This window comes from Vipera ursinii (assembly GCF_947247035.1).
Source record: "Vipera ursinii genome assembly, chromosome: 5".
NCBI lineage: Eukaryota > Metazoa > Chordata > Lepidosauria > Squamata > Viperidae > Vipera > Vipera ursinii.
This window is the reverse complement of record NC_139518.1, coordinates 5,806,270-5,822,891: the sequence shown is the minus strand read 5'-3', so window position 1 is coordinate 5,822,891 and position 16,622 is coordinate 5,806,270. Positions and strand designations below refer to the sequence as shown.

General features: G+C 43.7%; 1 protein-coding gene across 1 annotated transcript in view; it reads right to left on the bottom strand.

Annotated features, from left to right (window-relative positions):
- Window positions 1–454: 454 nt before the first annotated feature.
- LOC310641159 (cytochrome P450 2J2-like) overlaps window positions 455–16,622 on the bottom strand; it is a gene marked incomplete at both ends in the record, with an annotated part of 31,416 nt that continues 15,248 nt past the window's right edge. Inside the window, 4 exons of the mRNA XM_083363989.1 lie at window positions 455–639; window positions 4,157–4,298; window positions 4,419–4,606; window positions 9,394–9,535. Of these exons, the coding sequence (XP_083220115.1) occupies window positions 455–639; window positions 4,157–4,298; window positions 4,419–4,606; window positions 9,394–9,535 (657 nt within the window). The remainder of the gene's footprint in view (window positions 640–4,156; window positions 4,299–4,418; window positions 4,607–9,393; window positions 9,536–16,622) is intronic.

The window sequence follows — 16,622 nt, the reverse complement described above, 5'->3', positions numbered from 1 at the left end:
TGAAAAATGGATTGGTTGCTCTAGTGGATGCTCTGCCCTGGGTTGTGGATGGGAGCTACGCTCTTTCTTTGCCTGTTAGTTCTCTTAGCATCATTTCAACCCTTCAACCTTTTGGTCTATCTATGAGGTTTGCACAGAGTAGGGAACATGGTCCATAGCCGAAATTTAGTAAAAATGAAAAAGATATGAAAGATAAATGGAAAGTAATATGTTTTATTGGCACCTAAAAGGAAAGAAAGATAAAGCATGATAAGCATAGTTAGCACATTTTTCAAACCTAGTCATTGGTTGACCTTGTTAGGTATGTTGTGTGAACCCAGCAATAGGTTGAAGAAGTTTCAGTATTGAGTAAATAGAAGCAAAACACAATATTAAGTCAATAGGTACATAGGAAACATTTATCATACTGAATAGTTACTCTGTAATAATTTAATGCCTTTTATGCTATTTAGTTTTAAGCCTTTGTGGGAATAGCACACAGTTTGTAAGGGTGTGGATGCATTGCCACATTTACAATAGGGGCTTCATTGAGTTCTTTCACTCCTTCAGGCAACCGGAAGCTGAAGGCCCTCAACAGGCTGGTCACAAAGGTGAAGATCTCAATTCTTGCCAGCTGCTCTCCCAAACAGATGCGTTCACCTGTAGATATAAGAGCATGCATGAAGGGGATAATAATCAATTCTCTAGAATTTATCCCATCAGCAAGGGAATATGAAAGAAGATTGAATCTTCCTATCTTCTAGTATTGCTTTTTAGTTAGCACATTATTTAGTACACAGGAACAGCTTTGGGGGATAATGCTTTGAGTCTATTGATGTGGTTAGCCATTGGTCAAACTGCTTTGTTAAAGAGGTTTATGAGCCCTGGTGGGTCAGTGGTTAGAATGCAGTACTGAAGCTAACTCAGGTCACTGCCAGGAGTTTGATTATTTATTTATTTATTTATTTATTTATTTATTTATTTATTTATTTATTTGTTTGTTTGTTTGTTTGTTTGTTTTTATATACCGCCCTTCTCGCGAAGGACTCGGGGCGGTGTACAGAGCAAGGTAAGTATACAGTAAAGCAATAGTAAAACAAATGAAACCCCCAAAAATCTATCAGGCCAGGCCGGCTTGCTGGAATAGGTAGGTTTTTAAGTCACGCCGGAAGGTGCGAAGGTCGGGGGCCATCCGGATTTCGGCAGGCAAGCAGTTCCAAAGGGTTGGTGCACCCACCGAGAATGCTCTCCCACTGGGGGCCACCAGTCGGCATTCTCTGACCGGTGGCACCCTGAGGAGGCCTTCTCTGTGGGAGCGCACAGGACGGAGGGGTGTTGACGCTGGCAGTAGGTGCTCCCGTAGATAATGACTGGCTCAAGATTAACTCATCCTTCCATTCTTCCGAGGTCGGTAAAACAAGGACCCAGATTGTTTGGGGCAATATGCTGATTCTGTAAACCACTTAGAGAGGGTTATAAAAGCACTATGAAGTGGTATATAAGTCTAAGTGGTAAGTGCTTGGTATTGCTAAACAGAAATAATGCCAATTTGAGCAGACCATCTATTTCTTCCAAACAAGAGATGACAAGACTGAACATCGACATCTTAGGTATCAGCAAACTAAAATAGACAGGAATGGGTAAATTTAATTCAGATGACCATCAGGTATACTACTGTGGGCAAGAATCCCACAGAAGAAATGATGTAGCCTTCATAGTCAATAAAAGAGTAGGAAAAGCAATACTGGGATACAATCCCCAAAATGACAGAATGATCTCAGTTCGAATCCAAGGCAAACCATTCAATATCGCAATAGTCCAAGTCTATGCCCCAACCACCAGTGCTGAAGAGGCTAAAATTGACTGGTTCTATGAAGGCCTACAGCACCTTATAGAACTAACACCAAAAAATGATGTCCTTATTATCATGGAGGATTGGAATGCTAAAGTAGGAAGCCAAAAGGTAACTGGAATAATAGACAAGTTTGGCCTTGGAGTACAAAATGAAGCAGGGCACAGGCTGTCAGAATTTTGTCAACAGAATACGATGGTCATAGCAAACACTCTTTTCCAACAACCCAAGAGACGGCTCTACACATGGACATCACCAGACAGTCAAGACAGAAATCAGATTAACTATGTGCTCTACAACCAAAGACGGAGAAGCTAGATGAATCAAAAGTTGGAATTAAGATTGCCGGAAGAAATATCAACAACCTAAGATATGCAGATGATACCACTCAAATGGCAGAAAGTGAAGAGGAACTAAAGAGCCTCATGTTGCGGGTGAAGAAGGAGAGTGCAAAAGTTGGGTTGAAACTTAACATTAAGAAAACCAAGATCATGGCATCTGGCCCTCTCAATTCCTGGCAAATAGATGGGGAAGAAATGGAGGTAGTGACAGATTTTATTTTCCTTGGCTCCAAGATCACCTCCTATGGGGACTGTAGTCAAGAAATTAAAAGACGCTTGCTCCTGGGGAGGAAAGCCATGGGAAATCTAGACAGCACACTAAAAAGCAGAGATATCACCCTGTCAACAAAAGTGCGTATAGTCAAGGCTATGGTTTTCCCAGTTGTAATGTATGGCTGTGAAAGTTGGACCATAAGAATGGCTGAGCACCAAAGAATTGAGGCCTTTGAACTATGGTGCTGGAGAAGACTCCTGCGAGTCCCTTGGACTGCAAGGAGTTCAAACCGGTCAGTCCTAGGGGAGATCAACCCTGACTACTCTTTAGAACGCCAGATCCTGAATTTGAAACTCAAATACTTTGGCCACCTATTGAGAAGAAACGACTCACTGGGGAGGAGCCTAATGCTGGGAAAGATTAAGGGCAAGAGAAGAAGGGGACAATGGAGAATAACGTGGCTGGATGGAGTCACTGAAGCAGTAGGCATGAGCTTAAGTGAACTCCAGAAGATGGTAAAGGACAGGAAGGCCTGGAGGAACGTTGTCCATGTGGTCGCAATGGGTCCGATACGACTTCACAGCTAACAGCGACAACAAAAACAACATCTTTTTCTTGCTCAGGAATCCCTGACCATAAATGTGATGGGCAGGACCTTGGTACCAAATTGCATAGGAAGGTTTATAGTAAGGAGGAACACTATTGGTGATACTGATAAAGTCTTAGACTACCTTGTAACCTTTAACATGTAACCTTTAGCAATAGCAATTATAATAGCGGTTATAGTTATATACCACTCCACAGGGCTTTACCACATTCTTCTGAGCAATTACATTGTCAGCATATTGCCCCCAACAATCAGGGTTCTCATTTTACTGACCTCAGAAGGATGGAAGGCTGAGTCAATCTTGAGCCGGTCAGTCTCGAACAGCTGGCTGTGGGCAGTTCAAGCTTTAGCTGAACTATGCAACCCAAACTCATTTTATTATAAGGTGGATGACATATTGATTAATTAAAACTGTCTTACTATGACCCTGAAGATGGAAGCAAGATGTATGCTGCTTTTAGTGATTATTTTATCATGATATGTATTTCCATGATTGGCATCATGGCAATGTATGCTTTTCAAAATTGCATAAAAGGGGGTCCACACCAAGCAGAGGTGTGCCCATTTGGAATTTGCTTCTTGATAGATCTTTTATTTACATATAAAAGGGTTTTTTTCCTTTCCACCTGGCTGGTGTGGTTCATTGGGGCTGTATGTTTAGGTAAGAGGACCTGAGTTTTGGGGGACAACAATATTTTTTTGTCTCTATCATAACTGAAGCTTTGCCTTTTATGCCCTTTGTTATCAGCACCAGCAATAGAGAGAGATTCATTGGTGTACAAGCAGTACCAGACAGGATGAAAACACCGTTGTAGGGGGAGCTCTGCAGCCATTAAAAAGACGGAGCTTAATGCATCTAGGATGAAAACTCTGCGATGCAGATCCATCATTAGAAAGCTAAAAGTAGGTTTGCTTTCTTTGGATTTAGCTAATAATTCTCTCCCAAATAACAGAGATAATTGTGCAAAGCTCTACTGATTACTATCTAAATATAATTAGTGTTTCATTGTAGTTTAAACTTTGTAGCCTAAGAGGAATTTCCGACTCTCATGGTTTTGAAAGTAGAAGGAATAGAGATTCATGGATTTTCTACTCAGAATAACAGAGTGATAGGGGTGGTCGGAATCTATAAGTGATAAACTGCTTTGGGCTCATGGACGTACCTATTCCGAAGGGCAGAAACTCTTCTCGTTTAATGAACTTCCCATCCTTATCTAAAAAGTGATTTGGGTTGAATTCTTCAGGTGTCTCCCATTGTTCAGGGTCAAGAAGAACAGAGCGCAGATCTGGCAAAATCATGGTCCCCTGCAAAAATATTCAAACAATATTGATGAAATGTTTGGTTTTAGCTTGTCTTGATAGTCCCATATTTATTCATTTCCAAAGCAGTTTCTGAGAGCAGTGGCTCTTCTTAGTATTTCTCACCTTTGGAATGTGGTAACCCTTCATCATAACATCCTTTGTACTTTGCCTGGGGACCCCAAGTAGCAAGACATTTTTGAAACGCTGCATTTCATGAATCACGGCATTGGTGTAGGGCAGCTTCTTCTGATCCTGATAGGAAATTGAGGCCGAAGAACTAAAGGCTTCTTCAATCTCCTTCTGGGCTTTCTCTAGAAAAAACAATAGAAATAGAAGTTTTATTTTCATTATTATGTTTCATTTACTCGTTTCCAAATTCTAATCCTTAACCGAACTTTAGGACATAGAATAGCCTTTAGGGTATTAAATGTAATCCCATCCTTTAAAAAAATATTATGAAGGAGAGCAGATTGAAAATGCATTTCCTGGGCTCTGATCATATCCAGTCCAAACAGGTTCAGAATATTCATGCAAGCTGTTGATTCAGTTTAAATATTCCGTGGAATCTTTTTCAGTCTAAACTGTGTGCATAATTATTAGGCAAGTGAGTATTTTGACCGTATCATCATTTTTATGTGTATATTTTCCACCTCCAAGGTTTATAAATCTGAATGCTTAGTGGATATCAGGTGATGTGTATTTGTGTAACGAGGGAGGGTTTGGCTAAGGAGATCAACACCCTTTATCAAGGTCTACATAATTATTAGGCAGCTTGTTTTCCTCAGGCAGAAAAGACATTCAATTGACTCTTAAAAAGTCAAATATTGTAAAAGGTCTTTTGGAGGGATGCAGCACTCTTGAAATTGCCACAGAACCATCAAATGTTTTGTTGGAAATGCTCAACAGGGTCGTAAGAAATTTGTTGAGAAAAAGAGACACACGTTAACTGCCAAAGATATGAGAAGAATCAAACGTGAAGCTACCCAGGAACCCACTATCCTCCAATGCTGACATATTCCAGATTTGCAACCTACCTGGGGTACCTTGAAGTACAAGGTGCTCCATGCTCAGAGATGTGGCCAAGGTAAGGAAGGCTGAAACCGACCACCACTGAACAAGACACGTAAGATAAAATGGCAAGATTGGGCCAAGAAATCTCTGAAGACAGTTTTTTCAAAGGTTTTATGGACTGATGAGATGTGAATGACTCTTGATGGAGCAGATGGATGGCCCCATGGCTGGATCAGTAATGCGCACAGAGCTCCACTTTGATTCAGACGCCAGAAAGGTGGAGGTGGGGTACTGGTATGAGCTGGTATTATTAAAGATGAGCTAGTTGGACTTTTTCAGGTTGAAGATGCACTCAAAATCATCTCATTTCATTTAGTCACCTGATAATTCTGCTCACTAATAGTTGCCCAATAATTGTGCACACATAGATATTCTTCTAAGAAAGACAAAACTACACTTTTACTTTCTTAAATATTCAATCCCAAAGCAGTTTGAAAATCTGATTTTGTTTAAAGAAAGTTCTATAATTCTCTTGAAAATAATGTGGATCAAATTTTTGCACAGCACTCATTTGTTTATTTATTTTTATTATTTTTTAAAGTCATTAAATGTATATGCTACCCATCTCACGGTTACAATGACTCGGAAGGGGAAGCTTACAATATAATAAAAAAACAAAACAAAAAAGATAATAAAGAACAATTAAAATAAGGAGGATTAAATAAACTAAAAAACAAGAGGAGTGGGGATCTTCTCTCTACCCTGCCAGTCACTCCCAAAGTAGCGCTCCTCTATCAGGTCCCCTGGGCAATTGGCAGAGCCAGGTTTTAAGACTCTTCCTGAACACCCGCAGGGTATGGGTAGACCTCACCTTCAGGAGGAGAAGAGTGTGAGTGCATGCTCACCCCTTTTGCACCAGCACTGGCATTGCTGTGAACATCTTGCCAGTGTGATCCTCACCATGAGCCTTGCGCCGGCGTCACCACCCCATTTGCGGAGTGCTAATGCTTGTGGCCCCATTTGTGCACATGCGTGCACAGCCAAATTTGCATGTGTGTGCATGCAGGCATAAAGGTATCTGCCCCTCCCTTTCCAACTGGGCCACTAACCAAGATATGTTGCAGAGTCCTGCCCTACACCCACTCCATAAAAGGCTTTAAATTCACCTTGAACTGGACCCAGAACCAAACTAGCAACCAGCGCAGCTCATGTAACAGTGGTGTTATATGTGCCACCCAAGAGATCTCTGGAAGTAGCTGCACCACTGGATTTGCTACCAACTATAGCTTACAAATACTCTTCAAGGGTAGCCCAAGTAGAGCACATTGCAGGAATCCAACTGAGAGATTACAATGGCATGAGAGACCCTGCATGGATCCTCACAATTCATGAAAGCATACAATTGGCAAATAACATGAAATTACACAATGGGTGTCCTAGCCTTGATGCCACCTGCTCTTTCAGTTGGAGTCATGAGTCTGGAAGAACCACAAATTGCACACAGGATCTATCTGGCAACATGCAGTCCACTCATAACTAAAGATGATAAACCCCTAAATCCTTGAGTCTCTTTCAACCCACAGTGAATCCATCTTACCAAAAGAAGGTGTAGGGGTGACATGACAGCATTGTTCCAATATTTGAGGGGTGTCTTTAAAGATGAGTGGGGTCAAACTATTTTTCAAAGGACCAAAAGGCAAGACAAGAAACAATGATTGGATATTAACCAAGGATAGAAGCAACCTAGAACTATGAAGAAATTTCCTAACGATAAGAGTAATCAGCGATTGGAACAACTTGACTTTTGAAGTTGTAGGTGCTCCATCACTGGAGGCTTTTGAGAAGAGATTGGACAGCCACTTGCCTGGAATAGTATAGGTCTTCTGCTTGAGGAACATTCCTTCCAATTCTATTATACTACATTCTACCAGGGTGAAGCTGAAGCCTGTTTTCCCCCATGCAGACACCCAATGTGTCCAGGCATTGCAAGAAAAGAGGAGCAATGATGAACATGTTATCCCCCTCCCCCTCCCTCAAGAGATCATCCACAAGTATGATTAATGCTGTCTCTGTCCCATAAGCAGGCCTCAACATGGCTGAAAGGGGTCCAGATATCCATTTCATCCAAGACCCTCTGGACCAACAGTGCAGCCATTTTTACCACTACTTTCCCTTCACTAAAAAGGGGAGATGGCAAACTGGACAGAAATTGTCAAGATAGGTGTTGTTCAGTGAAGGTGACTTAAGGAAGAGTCAAATCAAGGCCTCCTTAAATGGTGCTGTGAACATCCCCTCTGCAGTGATGTGGCATTTTGTCACTCTTAGCACCATGAGGTAAGGACTTAATGGCAACTCTGATCCATTTCCAGTCATAAGCATTTTTGTATTCCTCCAGTGGCATTTGTCTCTTGGCCATTTTCAACATCCTCAACTCCTCCATAACCCACTGGACTGTCAGAAGTGATGGGCCAAGAGAGGGCACAAGGGTACAATCCTGTCCATGGCTCCAGCTGTTTTCTGATTCCAGGCTGTGGCCAGAGCTTTGAAAGGGCCATGCAGCAGATCCCCCAGGACAATCCCACAGTTCCTTCTGGAATCTGAATGGTCCATCAGTCATCAAGAAGGGAATATGTGAATAGTTCCAGCCTCCCTGCAGAGGAGGCAGTGCTGGAAAGTCTCAAGGATACCACTGTGTAGTCTGACCATGACAGAGGGAATAATGATAACTCCCAGAGCAGATCTCATTGTCACTGTTTTGACAATAAGATCATATCTTCAAGGGTGTCCACTTTCCTGGGTTGGGCCATGGCTAACTGAGAAAGCTGGCATGATGGCCATGAACACTTAAGCTGCTTCTGGGGCTTGCCCCCAGCACCTATTTATATTCCTACCAATCACTATTTGAATTGCTTTTCCTAAACCCTACGAGATGCTCTTCGACCCCTAAACCTGACCTCCTGCTGTGCTGGCAGACCTGCCATTCTGCCAGTCGTACAGACTCACCCAATGTGTGGCATTTTCACTGTAGCTCTTAGTGCCAATGGGAATCCAGCTTCTGGGCTCTACATGTGTTGGAATTCCAAAGTTTGCTTCCATAACTTGGTGTTGAACACCAGAAGGCTCCAAATCCATCTCTGATCTCTGGGATTTGTACTCCTCCTTTCCATCTCTGATCTGGGTCACATACTTCACTGCAAAGGCCCCTGTTGATTCTCTGGGCCAGTTCTTGCTTCCTTTCCATTCCAGTGTGACATCCTTTGGGGCTGTCTCCAGCTCCAGCTCCAAGCTGGCTCTTCCCTATACCTCCACCAGCCTTCCACCCTCAGCACAAATTCTTTGGCATGGCTTCCAGCCCTTCAACCCTTTCAGACTGGCACTGGGTCAGACTCAAGGCCACCTCTCTACTTCCCACCAGTTTCATTGGAGCATGGTGGCTCACATGGTTAGAATTTTCAGCTGACAATCTGCAAGACCTCATTTGAGACCTGAGGGCTCCTTTGTTATTGGGTGAGCTCCTGACATTTGTTGCAGCTCCTGGTGATCTAGCAGTGTGAAAGCTTGCAAACATGAATAGATAAATAGGTACCACTTTGGTGGGCTTATTTAGGGGACATGAAAGGAATCCCTAAAAGAACATTCCCCAGGCATCATGATGATACTAGTTAATACTTTTAACATCTTAGTACTTCCAACAATTTATGATAATGAACAGTCTGTTGTCCTAGTTGTGTCCCTCAGTGCTGCAGGCAATGGCCCTAGATTGATTCCCCAGCCCTCCACCCAAATCTGTGGTGAGGGGTCTTCCCTGGTTGGCAGGATGAAAATACAAGCCTATTGTTATGAAGAATAGATTCAGTACCTCATTCAATAGCTTAGAACAGACATGTCAAACTCACGACGTCACGTGATGTCGCATGAGTTATCAGAGCTTATTCTCCATTGCCGGCAATGGAGTGGGCACAGTTTCGTTGCGACTCATCCGGCCCACCGGCTGGCAGTTTGACACCCCTGGCTTAGAATTTAAAATAATTTCTGTATATTATAGAACCTGAGACTGGCCCTTGTTCCCACAGCTCTGATTTCTCACCTTGGATGTCAGGATGATTAGTCAAGAGGAGCAATGCCCACATCAGAGTAGTGAAAGTTGTCTCTGTCCCAGCACCAAAAAAATCAAAAATACACTGAACCAGGTTGTCTTCATTGTAGGTAGAGTTTGGGTCATTCCTGCTCTGATGTTTAAAATGGAAAATTAAAATTACAATGTATTCTATGCAAGTTTTCTTTAGTTTTTTTTCCTCTATGTAGCAAGTCATGAGAGTAAACATATACAGGCTTCCGGTTTGCGATCGTGGTGCTGGTGGACTTTTGGGGAGATCGCTCCTTCCACCGGCAAGTTTTCTCCTGCCGGTGGACCCTGAAGAGGTTTTGAAGTCTCCTTGTAGTGGCAATGAGGATGAAGAGGCACCTGAGTGACTCCGGAAGGTTGACAGACCTCCTGTTTGATCCAGGGCAGCTGTTTGATCTGATGGGGAAAAGATCGGCCATTTATGGCCCATCATCAAGCTGCTGACATCCGAGGCCAAACTTACTACCAAGCACCTTGAAAGCAACGTGGGAAAATTGGGTGAGATTTTACCTTCTCTCTACCCCAAGTACCTTTCCTGTTAAAAGCATTTTGAAAATCTATCCCCTTCTGAGGAGAGAGGGAAGGGAAGTCCATTACCACACCCTCTAAAATGACGGCTCCTGCTTACTCAGGGGAAACAAAGCTTTGAAAAGATTAACTTACCACAATTGGATATCTGTCTTCTGTTTGGAATTTGGGACCCAAAAAGTTCCTATTCTCACTGGAATCTACTATTTTGCTTTATTTGCAAAAAGAACTTACGTGAACAAAATTCAAGGGCCTGGAAATGGGCATGTATTAATGACAGTTGCACTGTCCCGGGGTCATGTGATCACCATTCGTAACCTTCCTAGCTGGCTTCTGACAAGCAAAGTCAATGGAGAAGCCAGATTCACTTAACGATCCCATGATTCACTTAACAAATGTAGCAAGGAAGGTTATAAAAGGGGGTAGAATTTACTGCCTTGCTTAGCAATAGAAATTTGGGGCCTGGTTGTACATCAGAAAGTACCTGTACTGGATTCTTGTGAGACCTCAATAACCTTTCACCAAACCAGTGTAATGTCATGAAGAAATATGGGACAAATGAGACAATCCAGTCCACCTGCCTATTGATTGAGAAGCATCTTATGAAACAAAACACCAGAGATATGACAATCACTGAGATAGAGAAGTGTTTGAGCAAGTACCACATGACTTATTCCTTTCCCAACCACAAATGGGCCAATCGCTCACCATCGCTCTTTATAATTAGTGTGGACACTGTAACCAGAAACCTATAATTATAACACCCATGGATGCTACTATGTACTGACAATAGCATGATAGACAGTGAAAGATGAACTGAAGAATTGAACCACCCTTGAACCATTAGTACACTCAAGACTGATGCTATCAAATTGTAAATAAAGTGATCAAGGGCAACTTAACTTCAAATTGATAAAAGTTGTTCTACAAAAATCAATCTTTTTTCTGAAAACAGTGGAGAGGAGGACCTTTATTCCTTGTTTCAACTCTTCTACATTTTTACTTGTGATCAAATCTGTGAAAATATCTGAGCTTTTCCAACCATTTCTGTATAAGTATTCGTTTAAGTATAACTCAATCAAAAGACCTTACCTTGTTAACTCTTTTTCTTCTTAATGGAACTTCTTTATAAAAAGGGGAAAGGAGTGGTAGGCAAACATTACAGGATAACAAACAGAAACATTTCTAACTTCCCCAAGGAACCTCCCATGTATAACAAGTGTTAGATCATGGGCTCTGGACCTCATGGCCAAGATGGATGACGCAGGACAGCAGGGTTCAGCATAACATTCTTTATTTATATAGCACAGACTTGGCAAACAAAGGGGCAACTGCCCCTCTTATATACCTAGCCAGGTATACTTGGAACCAATCCCATTGTCCAGATTTCCCACCAAAGACTGCCCTGCCAATCCTGACAGGGCACCCTGCCACCTGGTGGTGTCAGTGGCCATCTCTGTGAACATCTCCTATATACATATATACATAACACCCCTTCCCCCATACAAAAAACCCAATAGTAATGGAAACAATAAACAACTAATGGAATAAAACCCTGCAGTGTGGAGCTTGATTTTTTTTTATAATACCCTAGCCTCAAGACCTTACATAGTCCTTAAGATACGCCGGTGGCCTATGGATCCTTGCTGACCGTTTCACTGATTGCCCCACATTCTGGTCACCCGGATCAGCAAGGGCATCTGGGTCTGCAATGTAGTCATCCCTTGGGATGCCATCAGGGTCCTGATTACCAGCCAGATGTTGCTCTGGAAACACATTTTGTGGCTTTTCAGGTTGTCTCTTCCTCAACTGGTCAATGTATCTTCTCATCTCGCGACCCTCCTCCACCTCTACAATGTAAAATACAGGCCCAGTTTTGCCCACTACCACCCCCTGAATCCAGATAGGCCCTAGACCATAGTTCCGGGCCCAAACCTTTTCACCAATGTGCAATTCTCTGGTGGTGTCTGGTTGCTCCTCTTGAGCTGCCACTCTGTCTGGGTGTAGTCTATCCAACTTAGTAATGAGTCGCCGTCCCTAACGCAACTCAGCAGGGCTCTTGCCCGTAGCAGTACATGGAGTGGTATGTTGCGTCAAAAGAAACTGAGCTAACCAATGATGCCAATCTCCACTGATGATGCGCCTCAATACGTCCTTGGTTGTCCTCACCATTTGTTCTGTCAAACCCTTAGTCAACAGGTGAAAAGGCTCTGACGTGACGTGTCTAATTGAGTTGGCTCTGGTAAATGCCTGGAAATCAGCAGAAGTGAATTGTGGGCCATTATCAGAGACCAAGACATCAGGCAACCCATGAGTGGCAAATAGTCCCCGAAGCACTTGAATTGTCTTTGCAGTGGTCATGCTAGCGACTGGGACTACTTCTAGCCATTTAGAGTGACTGTCAAGGTGCTGGTGATGACCTATAAAGCCCTAAATGGCGAGGGTCCAGGATATTTGAGGGAACACCTGCTGCCAGCATCAAGCTCCCTTTGTTCAGTGCGATCCCACAGGGAGGGTCTTCTCAGGGTGCCGGCGGTTAAAGATTGCCGGCGGGTGACACCCAGGGGTAGGGCCTTCTCAGTGGGCATGCTTGCCCTTTGGAACCAGCTTCCCGCAGAGCTTAGGACTGCCCCCGACCTCCATTCATTGCGCCGGGACCTGAAGACCTGGCTCTTCGAGCTCTCTGGCCCAGGCTGAGAATTTTTAATTTTAATTTTAACTGGGTTTTTATTTTCTCTCAGGGTTTCATTTAATATTTTTTAATTTGTTTTAACTTTTGTATTGATTTTCTTTTAAATATCCTGTAAACCGCCCTGAGTCCTTCGGGAAAGGGCGGTATATAAATCTAAATAAATAAATAAATAAATAAACCACTACCAGGAACGATTGTCCCTGAAAAGGCCCAGTGTAATCAATGTGTAACCTAGACCATGGGGTGTGAGTCGCTTCCCATTTGTGAATGGGAGCTTGTGGCTGTTCTGGCCTTGATCTCTGACATGTGTAGCACCCCGCTGCCTGCTCCTCTATGGCTTTGTCAAGACCAGGCCACCATAAGTAGCTCCTAGCTAGTGCCTTTGTCCTTACTATGCCAGGATGCCCCTCGTGTAATGATTGTAAGACCCTTTCCCTAAATTTCTCTGGAATAATAACTCCACTACCCCACAGCAAACATCTTTTATGAGAAGACAACTCGTGCCTCCTCATAAAATATGCCTGGAATTCTGACCCCGGGCTCTTGTCCTGCCACCCAGATGCTACCCATGAGCTGACCCTGCTCAGTACCTTGTCTGCTGTGGTGCCAGCAGCAATATCCTTCACCTGTAGAGGACAATCTGGAAGATCTTGGATGAGTAGGATCTGCTCTGCTGGTGCTGGATCAGGGTCATTGCTCATCATTGGCAATCTGCTTAATGCATCTGCATGGCCCATGTCCTTTCCCGGTTTATGGACTAGTTTGCAAGCAGAGGCGGATAGAAAAATGGACCACCTAAGCATTCTTGGGGAAAGAATTTGTGGTGTTTGTTTGTCAGTTATGAACAACCCCAACAATGGTTTGTGATCTGTAAAAATGGTGGACTCCCTGCCATACAGGTAATCATGGAATTTTTTTACACCTGACACAATTGCCAGTGCTTCCTTGTCAATTTGTGCATAATTCCTTTCTGCTTTTGACAGAGTTCAGGAGTAGTATGCAATAGGCCTTTGCTCCCCATTTTCCTCTATATGACTTAATACAGTGCCCACCCCATAAGGGGATGCATCACACGCGATGCAGATAGGCTTATTTTCTATAAAATGTGTGGTGGTTGAGTCACTATTTAACAGGTGTTTAAGATTTGTAAAACTCTGTTCGTGGTCCTTGGTCCAGATCCATGGAGTTTTCTTATCTAACAGCCTGTGTAAAGGTTCTGCAATTGCTGCTTTGTGGGGTAAAAACGTATGATAGAAGTTAAGTAACCCCAGAAAAGCTTGCAATTCAGCCTTATTTGTTGGGGTTGGAGCCAACTTAATTGCTTTCACCTTAGAGTCAGTGGGGGTGAATACCCTTGGCATCAATCCTGAACCCTAAGAACTCAGTGGATGCCACACCAATGCTGCACTTACTTTTTTTAAGTTTAAGCCCAGCAGAGTGAAATCTGCTTAAAACAGCTTGCAGCCTGTCAGCCAAGATCTCCTCAGATTCCCCAATGATGAGGACATCGTCAAAATAGGGACATACACCAGGAATGCCCTTCAGAGTCCTCTCCATCACTTCCTGAAAAATCCCAGGAGCTACTGAGATACCAAACTGTAACAAGTTAACTCGGAAAGCTCCTCTATGTGTCACTATTGTTTGAGTGTCAGCTGCTTCCTTATTCACTAACAGCTGCTGATATGCTTGCGCCAAATCAAGTTTTGCAAAGAGCGCACCACCTTGGACAGCGGCGAGAACTTGCCAGACTGACGGAACCGGGTAAGTGTGCGGATTTAAGGCTCAATTTACCGTAGCCTTATAACCAGCACATATTCTAATTTCTCCATTTGCCTTTAACGGAGTCACAATTGGAGTTTCCCAGTCTCCCCCGTCCACCGGTTCTAACACTCCCTGTTCCACCAGTTTCTCCAGTTCACTCTCAATCTTATGTTTGAGCACGAATGGGACTCTTCGGGGCTTGATACGAACCGGTGGAATGTTCGGGTTTAGTTTAAATTTAATGGGAGGGCCTGTGTACTCCCCCAGCCTGTCATCGAATATGTCTGTAAATTAATTACAAACGGATTCAAGACGTTTGTGCTGATGCTATTCACTCCCCCCAACCAAATGCCCAGGGCATCAAACCAATCCAGCCCTACTAAACTAGTTCTCCGCCCATTGGTCAGCAAAATATCTAAGGGATCCTGAAAGTCCTTAAACCCCACAGACACGGTGGCCTTTCCCCTGATTTTAATAGGGGTGTGCTGAAAATCTGACAGCTGTAAACTGGTGAGCTTTAAAGGAACCCTCTGCTTACTCCGATCGCAAATTCTTTTAAATGTCTCAGAGGAGATTACTGAGACTGCAGAGCTGGAGTCCAGCTCCATTGTGCAAGGTACCCCTTGCAGATGGACCTGTATTGTTATTTTTGGTTTGAGCAGCTGATGGACTTCCATGTGAGACACGGTCCGTCTGCTCTTTCCAGGGACTGAGGGATTGTGCCGGGGTTTGTGCCGAGGGAGAACAGTACCTTCAAGCTCCGATGCCATAGCTTGTAATTCATTCAGGCTGTCTCTGCTCTGATTCCAGCAGACAGCTGCAATGTGCCCTGTCTTGCTGCAGGAATGACACTTTATGGATCTGAACTGGCAGGTCGCTCGCAAATGGTTTCCCCCACGGCTGGCACATTTATGGTTGGATGAGTTGGCTCCCCTCAGTTCCTTGCAACTGCAGCTGCACACTGTGCTCTTGTTGGCTGATGATTGTCTCCACTGGCCCCCGTGGTTGTCCTGCCATGGTGGATGCTTTCTGAGTCTATGCTGTACCGCATCTACCTCTGTCTCTTTGTCCAGGTTGCTGCTTCCGCTGCTTGAAGCACACTCATGACGTATGGTCGCTCCTGAGCTGCTGTTATTGCAGTGTGTGTGTTTGCCAGAGTCATTGGCTGCTTCGTAAGCCATCACCTTGTCTAAAACCTCCCACAGATTCATTGGTGGTTTGCGAGGATCCTTTGTCGGCATTGCTGGTCTCTCAGTCCAAACACCACTCAATCCCTGATCCTGTCTTCAAGATCAGGAAATTTACACTGGCGAGCAGCCTGTCTCAGCGCTGAGACGAATTGTGAGGTTGGCTCACCCAGATGCTGGCTGCGCTGGATGAATTTATGCCGCCAATAGATTGGAGCTCTCCCTGGCATGAAATTCTCCTCCAACTTCTTTTTTAAATCAGCATAAGAAACGTTTTCAAGGGGCGTCAGTGAGCACAGACCCACGGCCACATCATACACATCCTGACTGCTTAGGCACAAAACCGCCGCTGCTTTCATTTTATCTTCTGTGATCTTGTTGATCATCAGGAACCCTTCGACTTCTCCCAGATGCACTCCCCAACTCTCTGGCTCGTCGATGTTGAAACGAAATTCACTGGTTGCTCCAAATTTAGCCATGTTGCACTGGTCCTAGAATGCTGCTTCATTAGGAAGGTCTCAGAAATTTTTTCCTGCCTTTCCCACTTCAGAGTGACTTCAGCTCTGATTGAAACAGCATCCCACCTTTGTTGCCACTGTTAGATCATGGGCTCTGGACCACATGGCCAAGATGGACGACGCAGGACAACAGGGTTCAGCATAACATTCTTTATTGATGTAGCACAGACTTGGCAAAAAAGGGGCAACTGCCCCTCTTATATACCTAGCCAGGTATACTTGGAACCAATCCCATTGTTCGGATTTCCTGCCAAAGACTGCCCTGCCAATCCTGACAGGGCACCCTGCCACCTGGTGGTGTCAGTGGCCATCTCTGTGAACATCTCCTATATACATATATATATAACAACAAGAGTCTAATATTGCAGAGGTACAATATAGTCCTTATTTAGAAGCAATCAGAAGTTAGAACGGGCAAAATTCAAAATGGGACTTGAATGAAAAAGAAATAACTCCAAGGAAAACAATACCAGTATCTTTTCTTCTTTACTTATAGCCAGGAAT